The 17,349-nt window shown below is 40.2% G+C and overlaps 2 protein-coding genes and 1 pseudogene across 2 annotated transcripts in view; 1 reads left to right on the top strand and 2 right to left on the bottom strand.

The window, feature by feature from the left end:
* BCL2L13 (BCL2 like 13) overlaps positions 1 to 17,349 on the top strand; it is a 1,170,396-nt gene that overhangs the window by 201,155 nt on the left and 951,892 nt on the right. The gene's annotated exons all lie outside the window — the stretch shown is intronic.
* MICAL3 (microtubule associated monooxygenase, calponin and LIM domain containing 3) overlaps positions 1 to 17,349 on the bottom strand; it is a 251,291-nt gene that overhangs the window by 94,842 nt on the left and 139,100 nt on the right. The window contains exon 17 of the mRNA XM_049783345.1: positions 14,903 to 15,089. Coding sequence (XP_049639302.1) covers positions 14,903 to 15,089 — 187 coding nt within the window. The remainder of the gene's footprint in view (positions 1 to 14,902; positions 15,090 to 17,349) is intronic.
* Positions 12,467 to 12,566, bottom strand: LOC126023665 (uncharacterized; annotated as a pseudogene).

Raw genomic sequence — 17,349 nt, 5'->3', positions numbered from 1 at the left:
CAGGAGTGATTTCTGAGCGTGGAGCCAGGAGGAACCCCTGAGCGCTGCTGGGTGTGACTCAAAAAATCAATCCCCCCCAAAACAAAACAAACCCCATCCAAAAAATCCCAACATATATTCAGGGGCCAAACTATAGGGTGCTTGCCTTTCATGCAGAAGACCTTGGTTAGATCCTTAGCACTCATATGGGCCCCCGATCACCTCCATGAGTGAAATATGAGTACAGAGTCAGGAATAACCCCAGAGCACAGCTGTATGTGATGGGCCTCTAAAACAAAACAACCGAACCCAATATAATTATCGCAATAGATGCAGAAAAAATTTGATAAAGCACAATATTCTTTCATAATAAAAATGCTCGATAAACTGAATACAAACTCAAGACTTTTCAATTAAAAACTACATCTTACAGGGTCAGAGTGGTGGTGCAAGTGGTAGGGTGTTTGTCTAGCATTCGAACCCTGAGCTGAATCACCAGGTATGGCCCATAAAGCCAAAACAAACAAAAAACAAACAAAAAATAAACTACATCTTACAAACCTACAATCAACATCTTACTCAACGATGAAAGGGTAACAGCTTTTCTGCTAGATAGGAACAATATGAGGAACATACTTTCACCACTTTGGTTCAGCATAATATTAGAGTCCTAGACAGAGTGATCAGACAAGGAAAGAAAATAAAGAGCATCTAAATAGGAAAGGAACAAGTAAAAAATTATCTTTGCATAGAAAATATAGAATCATGAGGAAAAGAAAACTGCTGAAACAATGCAATGAATTCACTAGCTGTAGGACATAAAATCAACATACACAAAACCATTGCATATCTATTAACTAATAATAACACATCTGGAAATTCCATTGAAAAATTAATAAAAATAAACTAATTCTTATGAATAAATCTAACTAAGACGATGACAATTTTTAAATTAAAAAATTGTTTTCATCCACACCAGAGAAAACTAGGAGGCTACTTAATCATGGCGGTGTTTTTAGGTGCTGCTCCTGCAATGCTCAAGACACCATCTAGGAAACACTGTGGGCATGAGACCCAAACTACAAAAGTCAATTTTGAAACTGTCTGTCAAACTGTCAAAGAGAAACAGCTGAAACTGTACACTTCGGCTTGCCAATTTGGGACCAAAGCCTCCTTGACTGTACCCACACCTCCAATCCCTGGCCCAGTAAGTTACCAGATCTGACATCCCACTAACCTCTAACACCCAAAACCATGTGGACACTAGAGCAATACACATAGATACAATCCTAAATTTATTCCTTATTTGTGGGCACATGGGATGTCACACTCCTATTTTTCAGACAGAATATTGCCTCAAAACTATTAATTCACCAGAGTAACTAGTCAACATTCTTCTTAGCTTACTCAAACAATTCTGCATGGTAAGAAAAATAACCTGAAAAGTCGTTGCAATTTTATTTGATAGAAAAAATATAACAGATTACTCGATCACTCCTTAATAGAGGACTCTATCCACCCACAAAAGACAAATAACTATGGGAAACAAAGGAGCTCAACTACAGTCAAAGATAGGGAGAGAAACCTTGACAAACCTACAAGCCCATCAAAACACTTGAGCCTGGTTGATGAGGACCTAAAATCAATACTCAATGGACTGGCAACAGAAATTAAGGAAGCACTAGCAAGAGAAATTAAGCAATCAATAGATGAGAAATGCAGCCAAATCAAAGAAGGGCTTTGTCAGAATATGAGAGAATCCATACGAATGGAATTAAAGGAGCTAAAGAACACACTAACAAGACATAGTAATAGAATCTTTCAGGGGGAGAACCGCATAGACAAACTTGAAGACAAATTACTAAGAATGTAATTTGTATGTAATATATATAATTTCTTATACAGCAAGTATATGGAAGTCAGAAAAGAAGAGAGACAGGATGGGCCAGAGAATAGCAAAGCAGGGAGGGCATTTGCCTTGCATGCAGCCAACTTGGGTTTTATTCCTGGTATTACATATTGATCCTACCAGGAGTAATTTCTGAGTGCAGAGACAAGAGTAACCCCAGAGGGTGTAGCCCAAAAGAAAAGAGATAGGCCTTCCATTATGTCTGCACAAGTGGTCAACTTCATAGACTCAAGTAACTCTTGAAAGAGAAGCCCAACTAGCAGGAAAAATTCATGGACTTATAGGCCTTCCGGTTGATCTCACTGGGATCCTTGGTGTAGGGCGAGGGCCAAGTATCCTGGCCCTGATGAAGCTCTGGGGCTGCACACATAGATTTGCCATACAACTCCCTCCATGCTAATGGGCCAGCTTCACTGCCTCTCCTCTCATCTCTGCAGAGACTCCTAGCTGCCAAACACTTCAGGTATGCCACCTTTGTGGCTCATATCTCCAGGGACCTTTGGAATAAGGCTGGGCCACCTCCCCAGATGCTTCCAGGTGCCACTGAAGCTACACACATAATTCAGAATCTTCTTCCATGTCTGTGTACATGGCCAATGCCAGAGACTCAGTAATTCTAGAAAGAGAGGCCCAACTAGCAGGAAAAACTCATGAATATAACTGGCATCTTATCTGATGGCACTGGGACCTTTCAGTGGGCACCTATAAACCATCATTGTCACCATATGAGTTCATCAGCACACATTATAGAGCCTCAAATTTGTAGACTGTGTGCAAGAAGCCAAGTGATAACCCATAATTTTTTTTTTTTTGGTTTTTGGGCCACACCCGGTGACGCTCAGGGATTACTCCTGGCTATGTGCTCAGAAGTCGCTTCTGGCTTGGGGGACCATATGGGACACCGGGGGATCGAACCGCGGTCTGTCCAAGGTTAGCGCAGGCAAGGCAGGCACCTTACCTCTAGCGCCACCGCCCGACATCCCATAATTTTAATTCCGGTTTCCCAGTAGTAATACACAAAATATTAAGTAAATTACTCCCACCTGCCAAGGGGCAGGCTTTGGGGGAGATTGGGAAACAAATGACCAATTTGGAGGAAATTTTACATTTGTGGTGAAATACTGAATGCCAGAAATAACTGTATTATGAACAACTCTGTAAATCAGTGTCTAAAATAAAGAAATTTAATTAAAATCCTTATAACCAGTTGTGCCAACAACACTTGTTGAAGAGGCTTTCCTTGCTCCATTTAGGATTTCTTGCTTCTTTTTTTTTTTTTTGGGTTTTTGGGCCACACCCGGCTTTGCTCAGGGGTTACTCCTGGCTGTCTGCTCAGAAATAGCTCCTGACAGGCACGGGGGACCATATGGGACACCGGGATTTGAACCAACCACCTTTGGTCCTGGATTGGCTGCTTGCAAGGCAAACGCCGCTGTGCTATCTCTCCGGGCCCGGATTTCTTGCTTCTTTATCAAAAACTAGGTGGTTGAATGTCTGGGGAACATTCTCTGAGTACTCAAGCCTATTCACTGATCTGAGGGTCTGTCTTGATTCCAATACCATGCTATTTTGATAACTATTGCTTTGTAATACAGTTTAAAATTTGGGAAAGTAATGTCTCCCATATTCCTTTTCCCAAGAATTGCTTTAGCTATTCGAGGCTGTTTATTGTTCCAAATGAATTTCATAAGTGTTTGATCCACTTCTTTGAAGAATGTTATGGGTATCTTTAGAGGGACCGCATTAAATTTGTACAATGCTAGGGGAGTATTGCCTTTTTTTATTTGGTTTTTGGGTCACACCTGGTAGCACTCAGGGGTTACACCTAGCTCTACACTCAGAAATCGCTCCTGGCAGGCTCAAGGGACATTATGGGATGCCAGGATTTGAACTACCAACCTTCTGCATGAAAGGCAAATGCCTTACCTCCATGCTACCTCTCCGGCCTCAGAGTATTGCCATTTTAATGATGTTTATCCTGGCAATCCATGAGCAGGGTATGTGTTTCCATTCCCGCGTGTCCTCTCTTATTTCTTGGAGCAGGGTTTTATAGTTTTCTTTGTATAGGTCCTTCATGTGTTTAGTCAAGTTGACTCCAAGATATTTGGATTTGTGTGGCACTAATGTGAATGGTGTTGGCACAACTGGTTATCCACTTGTAAAAAAGCAAACTCAAACCCCCAGCTAACACCACGTACGAAGGTAAAATCCAAATGGATTAAAGATCTTGATATCAGATCTGAAATCATAAGGTATATAGAATAACATGTAGGCAAAACACTCCATGACATTGAGACTAAAGGCATCTTTAAGGAGGAAACAGCACTCTCCAAACAAGTGAAAGCAGAAATAAACAGATGGGACTATATTAAATTGAGAAACTTCTGCACCTCATAGGAAATAGTGCCCAGAATACAAGAGCCAACCACTGAGTGGGAGAACCTATTCATCCAATACCCATCAGATAAGGGGCTAATATCCAAAATATACAAGGCACTGACAGAACTTTACAAGAAAGAAACATCTAATCCATTCAAAAAATGGGGAGAAGAAATGAACACTTTGTAAAAGAAGAAATACAAATGGCCAAAAAGTACATGAAAAAATGCTCCACATCACTAATCATCAGGGAGATGCAAATCAAAACAACTATGAGGTACCATTTCAAGCCACAGAGATTGGTACATGTCACAAAGAATGAGAACAAGCAGTGCTGGCAGGGATGTAAAGAGAAAAAACTCTTTTTCACTGCTGGTGGGAATGCTGTCTAGTCCAACCTTTATGGAAAGCGATATGGAGATTCCTCCAAAAACTGGAAATTGAGCTCCCATATGATCCAGCTATACCATTCCTGGGGATATGCCCTAGGAACACAAAAATACAACACAAAAATCCCTTCCTCACATCTATATTCATTGCAGTGCTATTTACAATAGCCAGACTCTGGAAACAACCAAGATACACTTCAACAGATGAATGGCTAAAGAAACTGTAGTACGTATACACAACGAAATATTATGCAGCCATCAGGAGAGATGAAGTCATGAAATTTTCCTACACATGGATGTACATGGAATCTATTATGCTGAGTGAAATAAGTCAGAGGGAGAGGGATAGACACAGAATAGTTTCACTCATCTATGGGTTTTAAGAAAAATGAAAGACATTTTTGCAATAATTCTCAGAGATTAAGGAGGAGGGCTTGATGGTCCAGCTCACGACATGAAGCTCACCACAAAGAGTGATGAGAGTGCTGTTAGAGAAACAACTACACTGAGAACTATCCTAACAATGTGAGTGAATGAGGGAAATAGAAAGCCTGTCTAGAGTACAGGCGGGGGTGGGGTGGGGAGGTGGGAGATTTGGGACATTGGTGATAGGAATGTTGCACTGGTGAAGGGGGTGGGGTGTTCTTTACATGACTGAAACCCAACTATAATCATATCTGTAATCACAGTGTTTAAATAAAGATATTTTTTAAAAAAAACCCTTATAAAAAAACGAAGAGGAGACAAGAGGATGAAAGAAAATGTAAGATACTTAATACTGAAAGACAAGAGGAATAATCTCTGAATAACAGGAATACCAGAAGATGAAGAAAAAGGGAAAGGGAAAGAACAAAGTGGGAGAGATAAGCGCAGATAACTTCCCCACCCTCTAGAAGAGGGCAACTGAGTAAATTCAAGAAGTGAAAAAAGCACCAAACAAAATAGATTCAGACAGAACAACACCAAGATTCAGAGTAATCAAAATGGCAAAAATTAAAGAGATGGACTTCTTAAGGCAGTAAGAGAGAATAAAAGAAAGAATGTAAAAGCCACAACAGATCTCCTATGTAAAATAGTACAGACAAAAGAAAAGTAAAGGGGCTGGTGAGGTGGCACTAGAGGTAAGATGTCTGCCTTGCAAGCGCTAGCCAAGGAAGGACCGCAGTTGGATCCCCAGGCATCCAATATGGTCCCCCCAAGCCAGAGGCAATTTCTGAGTGCTTAGCCAGGAGTAACCCCTGAGCATCAAACAGGTGTGGTCCAAAAAAAACAAACAAACAAAAAAAAAAAAAAAAAAGGAAAAGTAGAATGACATTCAGATTACTGAATGGAAAAAATTTTCAACCTAGAGTACACTACGCAGCAAACCTCTCATTTTGATGGGAAGGAATGTTCTTCGTTATACTTAGACCAAGTTGTATTAAGTCTAATGAAAATAGAGACAAGATGAACACTTTCAATCAAGGGAATACTAGGCAAAGAAGTACTAGCTCTAATTAACATCTATACACCAAATATTGGGTCAACAAAGTTTGTAAACTTTTGCTCACAAACCTAGAGAACTACATGGATGAAAAATGATAGTAGTGGGTGATTTCAATAGGCTGCTCTTCAGCACTGTATAGATCTGCTAGGCAGAATATAAGCAGCTAAGAACCCTAAATGCGAAACTAGAAAGGCTGGGACTAATGGATTTATATAGGGCTTTCCATCTTCAAAAAGCAGAATATCCGATCTTCTCTAGTGCACATGAAATATTCTGCAGGATAGATCATAGTTCAGCACATAAGTCTAATTTACAGAAATTCACAAACTTAAGAATCATACCAAGGATCCCATCAGACCACAATGCCAAATATAGAAATAAAACTGACCATGAAAAGAAGATGAGGAGAAAATCTAACACCTAGAAACTGAAAAATATGCTGCTTAATAACAGTGAATCAAAGAGGAAATCAAAGAAGAAATAAAGATTTCCTTGCGACTAAAGATAACGAAGAAACAATTTAACGAAATCTACGGGACACAGTAAAAGCAGTAATTAGGGAAAACTAAGAGATAAGGAAAGGAAAAGATAAAATCAATGACCTAAATGCACACCTTAAACATCTGAAGAACCAACAACGAAGAAACCCGAACACTAGAGGAAGGAAATAATAAAAACCAAAGCAGAAATCAATGACATAGAAACCAAGAAAACAGTACAAAGAATCAATAAAAACAGGAGCTGCTTTATTTTAAATAAACAAGATAGAGAAACCAACGGCAAGACTCACAAGGAAAAGGACAAAGAAAATGCTCAGGGGCTGGAGCAGTGGCAAAGTGGTAGGGAGTTTGCCTTGTATGCGACTGACCTAAGACAGACCATGGTTCTGGTTGTCCCATGGTGGTCCGCCAGTGTCCCATATGGTCCGCCAAGCAGGAACGATTTCTGAGCACATAGCCCTGAGCACATAGCCAGGAGTAACCCCTGAGCGTCACTGGGTGTGGCCCAAAAACAAAACAAAACAAACAAAAAAATAAAGGGAGAGAGAGAAAAGCTCAAATAAATCGGATCAGTAATGAAAGGCAAGAAACTGGGGGCCGGGCGGTGGCGCTAAAGGTAAGGTGCCTGCCTTGCCTTCGCTAGCCTTGGACGGACCGCGGTTTGATCCCCCGGTATCCCATATGGTCCCCCAAGCCAGGAGCAACTTCTGAGCGCATAGCCAGGAGTAACCCCTGAGCGTTACCGGGTGTGGCCCAAAAACCAAAAAAAAAAAAAAAAAAAAAAAAAAAGAAAGGCAAGAAACTACAATGGAATCTACAGAAATCCAAGACATCACGAGAGCTTACTAATAACAGCATTACTCTATTAAGTTAGAGAACCTTAAAAAAAAAAATGGACAGATTTCTAGAAACATAATCTCCAAAAACTGAATGAAGAGGAAGTAGATAGACTAAAAGGAGCAAGGAAACTGAAAAAGTCATAAAGAATCTCCTCAAGAATAAGTCTAGGCCCAGATGGGCTTAAGGTGAGTTTTTGTCAAACAGTTAGAAAGGATTTACTGCCACTGAGCCTTAAACTCTCCCAGAATATCAAAACAGACACCTAACACCTTGTATGAAGCTGTTACCCAAAGTTGACAGAGATAATACCAAAAGAGAAAATTCCAGGCTAATTTCCATGATGAATATTGATGTAAAAAAAAAAATCATACATCGGGCCCGGAGAGATAGCACAGTGGCGTTTGCCTTGCAAACAGCTGATCCAGCACCAAAGGTGGTTGGTTTGAATCCCGGTGTCCCATATGGTCCCCTGTGCCTGCCAGGAGCTATTTCTGAGCAGACAGCCAGGAGTAACCCCTGAGCAACGCCGGGTGTGGCCCAAAAGCCAAAAAAAAAAAAAAAAAAAAAAAAAAATCATACATCATGATCAAGTGATTTTCATCCTGGGGATGCAAGGATGGTTCAACATATGTGAATTAACATCATACACCATATAAATAAAAGGAAAGATCATATGATCATTCAATTGATGCAGAGAAAGCTTATGACAAGATCCAAACCTATTCATGATTAAAACCCTCAGCAAAATAGGGTGGTGGTGGAAGGAACCTTCAAGATATTAATAAAAAGCTCGTGGCCATGGGGCCGGAGCAATAGCATGGCAGTAAGGCGTTTGCCCTACATGCAGCCAACACATAACAGACCTTGGTTCAAATCCTGGCATACCATATGGTCCCCCAAACCTGCCAAGAGGGACTTATGAGCACAGAGCCAGGAGTAACCCCTGAGCACCACCAGGTGTGGCCCCAAAACAAATTAAAAAACCACACTCATAATGGTAAAAAATGAAAGCACATCCACTGAAAGTCAGGCACAAGGCAAGGATGTTCCTTTGTCACCACTCTTATATAACACAGTATTAGAAGTCCTAACAATAGTAATCAGGGAAGAAAAGGAAATCAAGGAGATGACAAGATGATGATTAAAACTTCTAGAAACAATAAACCAAAAAAGCAGATTGGCTGGCTACAAAGTTAATACAGAAAGAGATCCATACCATAAAAACTTCAAATCGGGGCCGGCGAGGTGGTGCTAGAGGTAAGGTATCTGCGTTGCAAGCACTAGCCAAGGAAGGACCTCGGTTCGATCCCCCGGCGTCCCATATGGTCCCCCCAAGCCAGGGGCAATTTCTGAGCGCTTAGCCAGGAGTAACCCCTGAGCATCAAATGGGTGTGGCCCAAAAACCAAAAAGAACCAGAAAAAATTTTAATCAACTATTTGGCATAGGAACAATGGGAAAAGGATAGTTTCTTCAATATATTACTGGGAAGACTAATTCCCATCAAGACAAAAAAAAAAAAAAAAAACCAGGACCATTTTTTTATACAACATATAAACATAAACTCAAAATAAATTAAGACTTTTACTTAAGACATAAAAATTGCCCAACCATAATCATGTTTGTAATCAAGATGTTTAAATAAAGATATTAAAAAAAAGACATAATAATTACATTGGAAAAAATTACATTGGTCTGGAGTGATACACAGTTTAAATTCTTAAATGGTTAAATTCATAAATGTTTAAATTCTTAGAAAAAAATGGAAAAAGTTTCTTGACATCAAAAATAAAATAGCAGGACTATATCAAACAGAAAAGTATCCATATAACAAATGAAGCCATCAACAAAAGGAAAGGGCAAGATATAGAATAAGAGAAAATTCATTGTATATCCTATGTCTGATAAGGTTGAAATATAAAGAACTTCACACACTCACACACAGACACACACACACGCGCACACACACACACACACACACACACGACCTTTTTGAGGCAGATGGACAGGAGAATGTCTCCATATCCAGTGGTGCTCAGAGTTTATTCCTGGCACTGTAGTCAGGGATCACTCCTTGTGGGATTTGGGGAAACTATGTGGTGGTGGGTACTGAATCTTTGTAGGTAGTGTGCTAGGCAAGTGTCCTCTTACCTATTGTAGGAGTAGTAGAGACAGGAAGCATCCCTTAGCATTGTCTAGTATGGATCAAAAACCAAACCAGGGGCCGGAGTGGTGGCGCAAGCGGTAAGGCATCTGCCTTGCCCATGCTAGTCTAGGATGGACTGCGATTCTATCCTGCAGCATCCCATATGGTCCCCCAAGCCAGGAGCGATTTCTGAGTGCATAGCCAGGAGTAATTCCTGAGCGTCACTGGGTATGGCCCAAAAACCAAAACAAACAAACAAAAACACCAGACCAAATCAAACCAAAACCATGCAAGCCAAGTATTCATGAAAATGTGCTAAAAACATCACTAATTATCAGAAATTCATCAGTCAAGGATATGAAGAAAAAAAGAACACTATTGCTTTGTTGACAAAAATGCAAACTGTATTATCACTGTGGATAACAGCTCTTCTTTAATATTTTTAAACATTTTCAAGCTACCAGATGATTCAGCAATCCCACTTCAGGGTATTGACCAAATAAACTGAAATCTCTTAGAGCTATTTGCATTCAGTGTTCACAACAGGATATGTGCTTGTTTCTGTTTTTGTTTTAATTTTTTGGTTTTTTGGGTCACACCCAGCAGCACTCAGGGGTTAATCCTGGCTCTATGCTCAGAAATCGTCCCCGGCAGGCTTGGGGGACCAGATGGGATGCCAGGGTCGAACCACCGTCCTTCTGCATGCCAGGCAAACACCTTACTGCTGTGCTATCTCTCCGGCCCGGTTGAACAAATGAACAAACAATAAACCCCAACAACTCCTAAATGTCCTTTACCTAAGAATAAATACATATATTATTTAATTATGAGAAAGAAAATTTTGCCATTGGATAGATTCTGAGGGCATTATATTTAGGGCTTGGGGAACAATATGGGATGCTGGGGATCAAACCCAGGTCAACAGCATGCAAAACAAATGCCCTACTTGCTGTACTATTGCTCCAACCCTTCAAATATGATCTCACTGCATGTAGAATCTAAAAAGTGGAGAATGTACTGCATCCAAGTATTGTCTACATCCCACCTTCTGGTGCATAACTTTTCTTTTAAAAGGCCTTAGTAGTCATATCTTCCTTCTTATAAAACATTTATTTCAGTCAAAAATCCAAACCTAACAATTTTCTAAAATAGAGTAGATGGTTATTATCTAGGAAAATAAGGAAAAGAGAAAGGGTACACACTTTCAGCAGTATGATACCAAGGAGGGTGCTGATGGCACATGGTAATAGCAATACTGTAATCACATACTTAAATATAGCTAAGCTACATTTAATAAATGTTATCTGCCTTCAAAAAGACATGGTAAGTTTTTGGGGCCGGAGAGATAGTATAGTGGTAGGGTGTTTGCCTTGCATGTGGCCAACAAGGGACAGAAATAGATTTAAGTCCTGGCATCCCATATGGTCCCTGAGCCTGTCAACAGCAATTTCTAAGCACAGAGCCAGGAGTAACCGTTGAGCACAGCCAGGTGTGAGGGAGGGAAGGAGGGAGGGAGAGAGGAAGGGAGGGCGGGAGGGAGAAAAGGAGGGAGGGAAGAAGGAAGAAAGGAAGGAGGAAAGGAGGGAAGGAGGGAAAGAGAAGGAGGGAGGGAGGGAGGGAGGGAGGGAGGGAGGGAGGGAGGGAGGAAGGAAGTGAGGAAGCAAGGGAAGGAGGGAGGGAGGGAGGGAGGGAGGGAGGAAGGAAGGAAGGAAGGAAGGAAGGAAGGAAGGAAGGAAGGAAGGAAGGAAGGAAGGAAGGAAGGAAGGAAGGAAGGAAGGAAGGAAGGAAGGAGGGAAGGAGGGAAGGATAAGTTTAAAATAGGATGGCAGTTAATTACTACTATGGCAATCATTATACAAACTATAAATACAACAAAGCAATGTGATATTATCGTATATTTTATTTCAGAAAAGCTGGGTTTGTGTTAGGAGATAGCTGTGCGACCCCCAGGTTCTATCTCCTTTGATTGCTAAGAGATGTGGCCCTTCACATTCAATCCCAAATATAGCTGAGGTTACAGAGGGAAGAGTGGAAAAAAGACTTAACAGCTAAAGGAAAGAAAGATGAGATAGCGTTTTTTATCCTTAGCTGTTTTTTTTTTTCCCCCTGGTTTTTGGGTCATACCTGGCAGCGCTCAGAGGCTACTCCTGGCCCCATGCTCAGAAATTGCTCCTGGCAGGCTTGGGGGACCATATGGGATGCTGGGATTTGAACCACTGTCCCTCTGAATGCAAGGCAAATGCCTTACCTCCATGCCTCTCTCCAGACCCAGCTGGGTTTTTCTTGTACCTGTGTACCCCTACTCCTATATTGATTACATCTTTTAAATTTTATGATTTCCATAATTTCAACATTTTATATATATATAAATGTTTTCTAAAAAAGCACTTCTACTACGTATTGGTAACTTAACCAGAAACCAGATGTGGCATTTATTGTCAGGGACATTTGATAGTTAACAGGTCATCAATAAGGGCCAGAGCGATTTCTGTGCGCAGAGCCAAATTTGAGCGCTGCCACCAGGTGTGGCCCCAAAACAAAATAAAAACTACAACAACAAAAATCAGGTCATCAATATATACAAGAAGCGTTAAATCAGGGTTTTTTTTTTTTTTTTCAGTTTGGAAACAAGCGTGAGTGCATGAGTTTGGGCGTGTGTTTGTCTCTACACCCAGTTGTGCTCAGGAGTTTAGCCCTGGCTCTGCACTCAGAAATTACTCCTGGCAGTGATCTGGAAACCACATGGAATGCTAGGATCAAACCCAGGTTGGATGTGTGCAAGGCAAATGCCCTACCTGCTGTATTTTCAAAAAGGACCCACAAGGTCCTTTTTTTCCCCCCCAAATATGGAACGCTTTATGTGTCATCCTTGCACAGGGGCCATGCTAATCTTCTCTGTATTGTTCCAGTTTTTAGTATATGTGCTGCCGAAGCAAGCACCACAAGGTCCTTTTTATAAAAAATAACTTTTTAAAAAACTGATTGAGGTTCTGTGACTTACAATACTATTAATAATAGTTTCCCATGCACATAATTCCAATACCACACCTCTCATTTGGGATAAAAGCTCCTTTAACAAACTGTAACAAGCAAAATAAAATATACTCTTTTTCAACGAATACTCCCCCTGACTATATGTGATTCAAATGTGTTTCTCAGTCATGTGATCTTATATTATCCACCACAGAGGCGAATATATTTCCAAACTGGCCAGTAAGAATAAACAGTCACTTGCCCTCTAACCTGATATAATGCTCTAGGATCTGGCATGTGGTAAAGTCATTCTATCTCTCCAGCCCCATAAAGTCATTCTAACTATCCATACCACACTAAGGAACTGGTATGGAAGAGATAGGGTCAATCATTCTCTGAGATTACTGCTACATAGAAGATATAGATTTAATATTTAAACCTCAACCTGATTTAGGTTTCTACTACTTGTAATCAAGTATCCTGTTAATTGATCTAGATGAAGAAATCTTGGTAATTCAACATGACAAAGACTTTAAAAGAGAATTAGAGGGGTCCGGAGAGATAGCACAGCCGCAGCGTTTGCCTTGCAAGCAGCCGATCCAGGACCAAAGGTGGTTGGTTCGAATCCCGGTGTCCCATATGGTCCCCCGTGCCTGCCAGGAGCTATTTCTGAGCAGACAGCCAGGAGTAATCCCTGAGCAACGCAGGGTGTGGCCCAAAAACCAAAAAAAAAAAAAAAAAAACCAAAACAAAACAAAAGAGAATTAGAGAGAACAAATTAGGCTAAAGGAAAGGCTGAAGTTAAAATGAGTTTATTCATTAATTCAGTAACTGGTGAATGTCAGTATATGATGGTCACAATCTAAACACTGAGGATAACATAAGAGAGACTCTGCTTGGAAAGGCAGGGGATGGATCAGGAAGCATCAGAATCTAGTTAAATACTTTAGTCTAAAAAATCTGTTAATGTTCCTTAGGAAGGAAATTTAATAAAAATGTGAATGACTGTTATGAAAAGTAGGGTAAGAGGGGTTACTATAAAGAAGTCTGACTTCTCTACTTCATTTTTCCTGTTTTATCCTAATTCTCTTCCTTCTTATTTCTCTACTGAATTCCTAAAAACCTCTAAAGTTCTTGATATTCACTCCTTTTCTTCTCTACATAATCTTATAATTCTGAAATCGACACATTTAAGACTTTGGATCATTGAATCCAGGAAACAGCAAAAAGGGGTTGGAGCATACATGTATCTAAGGAGTCCAGGCCCAATCCCCAGCACTGCATAGTTCCCTGAGCACTATGGGAATGTCTTCCAAGGACTGAGCCAGGGAACAGCCTCCAAGCAACACCAACTTTGCCCAATGCCCATGGGGGGGGGGGGGGAATCAACCATCATAGTAAGACTTTTTCAATGATCCTTAACGGGGCTTTATATGACAGGCATGCAAGCCTGACCGCCTGTCAGATTTTAATATCTACTTGAATAACTTTCTAACTTCTTTGTCAAGATATCTTTAACAGTTGACATTTGTCACAGAAGGTCAAGTCATGTGGCAAATGTACTTAATTTAACACCAAATTGAATTTTGTTTGGCCTGTACAATGAACTCTCAGTTCAATACACAGAAGCTGTGTTAAAGAGGTGGTTGTGCGGGGCCGGAGAGATAGCATGGAGGTAAGGTGTTTGCCTTTCATGCAGGAGGTCATCGGTTCGAATCCCGGCATCCCATATGGTCCCCCGTGCCTGCCGGGAGCAATTTCTGAGCATGGAGCCAGAAGTGGCCCCTGAGCACTGCCGGGTGTGACCCAAAAACCAAAAAAAAAAAAAAAAAAAAAAAAAGAGGTGGTTGTGCTAAGCAGGATTCAGTTACTTTAAGAAGCATAGCAGAAGAATCAAGGGATTGGGCTCTAGCTTCAATTTCCTGCCCCTAACCTTAGACAATAGATACAATTTCTAAAGGCCTGTCCTTTTTCATAAAGATACAAAACAAACCAATAAAATACCTATTTTTTTTTAATATATCTATCTCTTCTAAGTCCATGGTGAGGTATATAAGCAAATTGTCGGTAAGGCCAGGAAATTCAACATGGCGTTTTCTTTACATTTATTACTGAGTGGTGCTGTAAGACAGCCTAAAAAAATAAAAAAAATCTTAGAAAAAAAAGCAAAGAATAGAGATAGATGGATGGAGAAGCAGAAAAATAATCAGTCTATCAGAAACCATTCAGAGTACCTAGATCAAAGAGATAAAAGTGCACTCAAGCTTTGTTTCTAAGTGTGACCACCATGTTGATGCACTCACCGTCCTCGATGTCATAGGCATAGGCTGAGAGACGCAGGGTGGTGGCACAGTACTCGCATTTGAAGCAGCTCCGGTGGAAGAACTTGCCCTCTGCACTTAGTCTCTCCATCACATAGACTCTCTTTTGGCAAAAGTAGCATGTGTCACTGCCTCCCAGATTCTGCGGGAACTCCTTCTTTATGGAACCCTATGAAGTGGGATAGAGAAGCACATAAGGCAACACTTTTCAGGCTCATATCCAGAAGCAAAACCCTCTTTAAGCGAAGTGGCAACTCATAAAGCCATTCTGGTTTGACACAAGCCATGGATAACTCACTTCGTTCTCAGCTTTCTGAAAAAGCAGCACTGAAATTGCTCTGCTCATCTTGTCCCTCAGAGAATCCAACATGAGGAAATGACTTTTGCAGTTTTATAATAATCAAACCAAATTATTTTGACAGAATTGCATTCATGTGGGTAGCATAAAAATTTAGGATTCACCACTAAGCTCAATGAGCAAAAACAATAACACAATTGGTACAAGTAGTACCTAACAACTCACCAAATGCTTGAACAATGAGTTAGTAACCCCACTGTGAGATAGATGTTGTAACAAGCAATATAAAGTAAATTATTTTGTGCCTGTAGTGGTGGGATTGGTGTTAGAATAGTGAATACCTGAAATGATTATTATGAATAACTTTGTAAATCATGGTGTTAAAATACAGTTTCAAACAAATAAACAACAAAATTTAGGGCCCAGAGAGATGACAACTGGAAATAAGGAGGATGCTTGCCTTACATATGGCCAATCTCTCTTCAATCCTCCTCACCATGTGGTCCTCCAAGCACTGCCAGAGGTCACCTCTGAGTACTGAGCAAGGAATAGCCCCTGAGCAGTGTCAGATGTGATGTGTCCCTACCTGACCCCACCCCACCCCAATATATATATATATATATGTATAGTGTTCATTTTTTCCCATAACTAGATACAAGGTATGCTTTCCCATATAACATTCTAAATAACTCTTGTTATTCTTGTTAAATTCTCAGTATCAACATTCAAACAACCCAAGAAAATATTACAGATAGCATATACTAGCGACATACACTAGCAAACTACTTTGAACAAATCACATTTGTTTATCATACCATATTATATCTTGACAGTGCTCTTAATATATCTCTTACCAGTTCTTTCTTGTCTAGAAGAGTTTTGGGCTGTTCTTTTCTTTGAAGCTGATTGGCTATCTGCTCAGCCAATGAGCTCACTCCACCTGTGTACAGCTTTATATACTTCTATTGGTCAGAGATTATATTATGACCAGAATAAAGGGCAATGAGAGGGGAAAAAAAAATAAAATAAGACAGAGAAAAAAACTTCAGAAGGTATAAAAATGAAAACAAAGTACAGCGGCAATCCATGCTAACACAGTGCCCACAAGCAGGTGAAATATGATGCTAAGAAAACAGGTGTCAGTGTCCACACAGAATGATCATTATAGATAAGAGAATGAGTACAGGAACCACAAAACTCAACTCAGTACTGAGAAATACTTAAGCCTTGATATCTTTTTTGGAATACATAGCAGCAGCACAATGGGGAGATAGTATGTATGCAGATACAGAAGAGGATACATTTGTATGTATAGATACATATATACATGCCCCTACATTTGTGTGTACATATATATTATATATTTAAAATAAAAATGACTCAAACTACATACAGGAAATTTAAGAGAAGAGACAACAGAGTCTTGACAGCATGTTTAAAGGGTCTGTAGAGGATTTGGAGGGACTCCTCATTTAGGAAAGAACTAAGGGGTCAGAGTACAGTGGGTAATCACTTGCCTAGTACATGGCCCACCTGGCTTCAATTTTTAGCATCTCATATGGTCCCACCAATACATCAAAAGTAATCCTGAGCACAGAAGACAGACATGTGCATCACTGGGTATGACTCAAAGCCAAACTAAGCTCATGCTTGCAGAGGCTGACTCTCAACTCAAAGGGTGAGATGCCAACAATCTAGTGTTAGTTGTGATGCTTCCCTTATATTTATATTTTATCCATAGTTCCTCTATAAGTCTAATATTCCTGAGTTATATATTTCTATAATTTATAATTGCTTCAGGTTTTGAGACCAAAGCCTTCTAAGATCAGATTAAGCCTCTTCAACAAAGAGATTTTTACTTGCAGTCACCTAGACATATGTTCAGTCTAGGAAGTCAGAGAATATTTCCACTTGGAGAAGGATTATTAGCTACAAACTATAAAAAAGATACAAGAAATAAATCCTGGTTTGCTTTGCAAGTCCCTGTTCTCCCTTAAATATGTATCTCGCTTGTTTTCTTGCTTGCTATTTTCACTCAGGAGAAGCCAGTGTTTTCTCTTGAACATGTACTTCCCCTCTTTCTGTACTCTCAGATCTTTTTGTTTGTTTTGGGACCATACCCGGCTGTGCT

The sequence above is a fragment of the Suncus etruscus genome, chromosome 11 (genome assembly GCF_024139225.1).
Source record: "Suncus etruscus isolate mSunEtr1 chromosome 11, mSunEtr1.pri.cur, whole genome shotgun sequence".
NCBI lineage: Eukaryota > Metazoa > Chordata > Mammalia > Eulipotyphla > Soricidae > Suncus > Suncus etruscus.
This window is presented reverse-complemented; position numbering and strand designations above follow the sequence as displayed.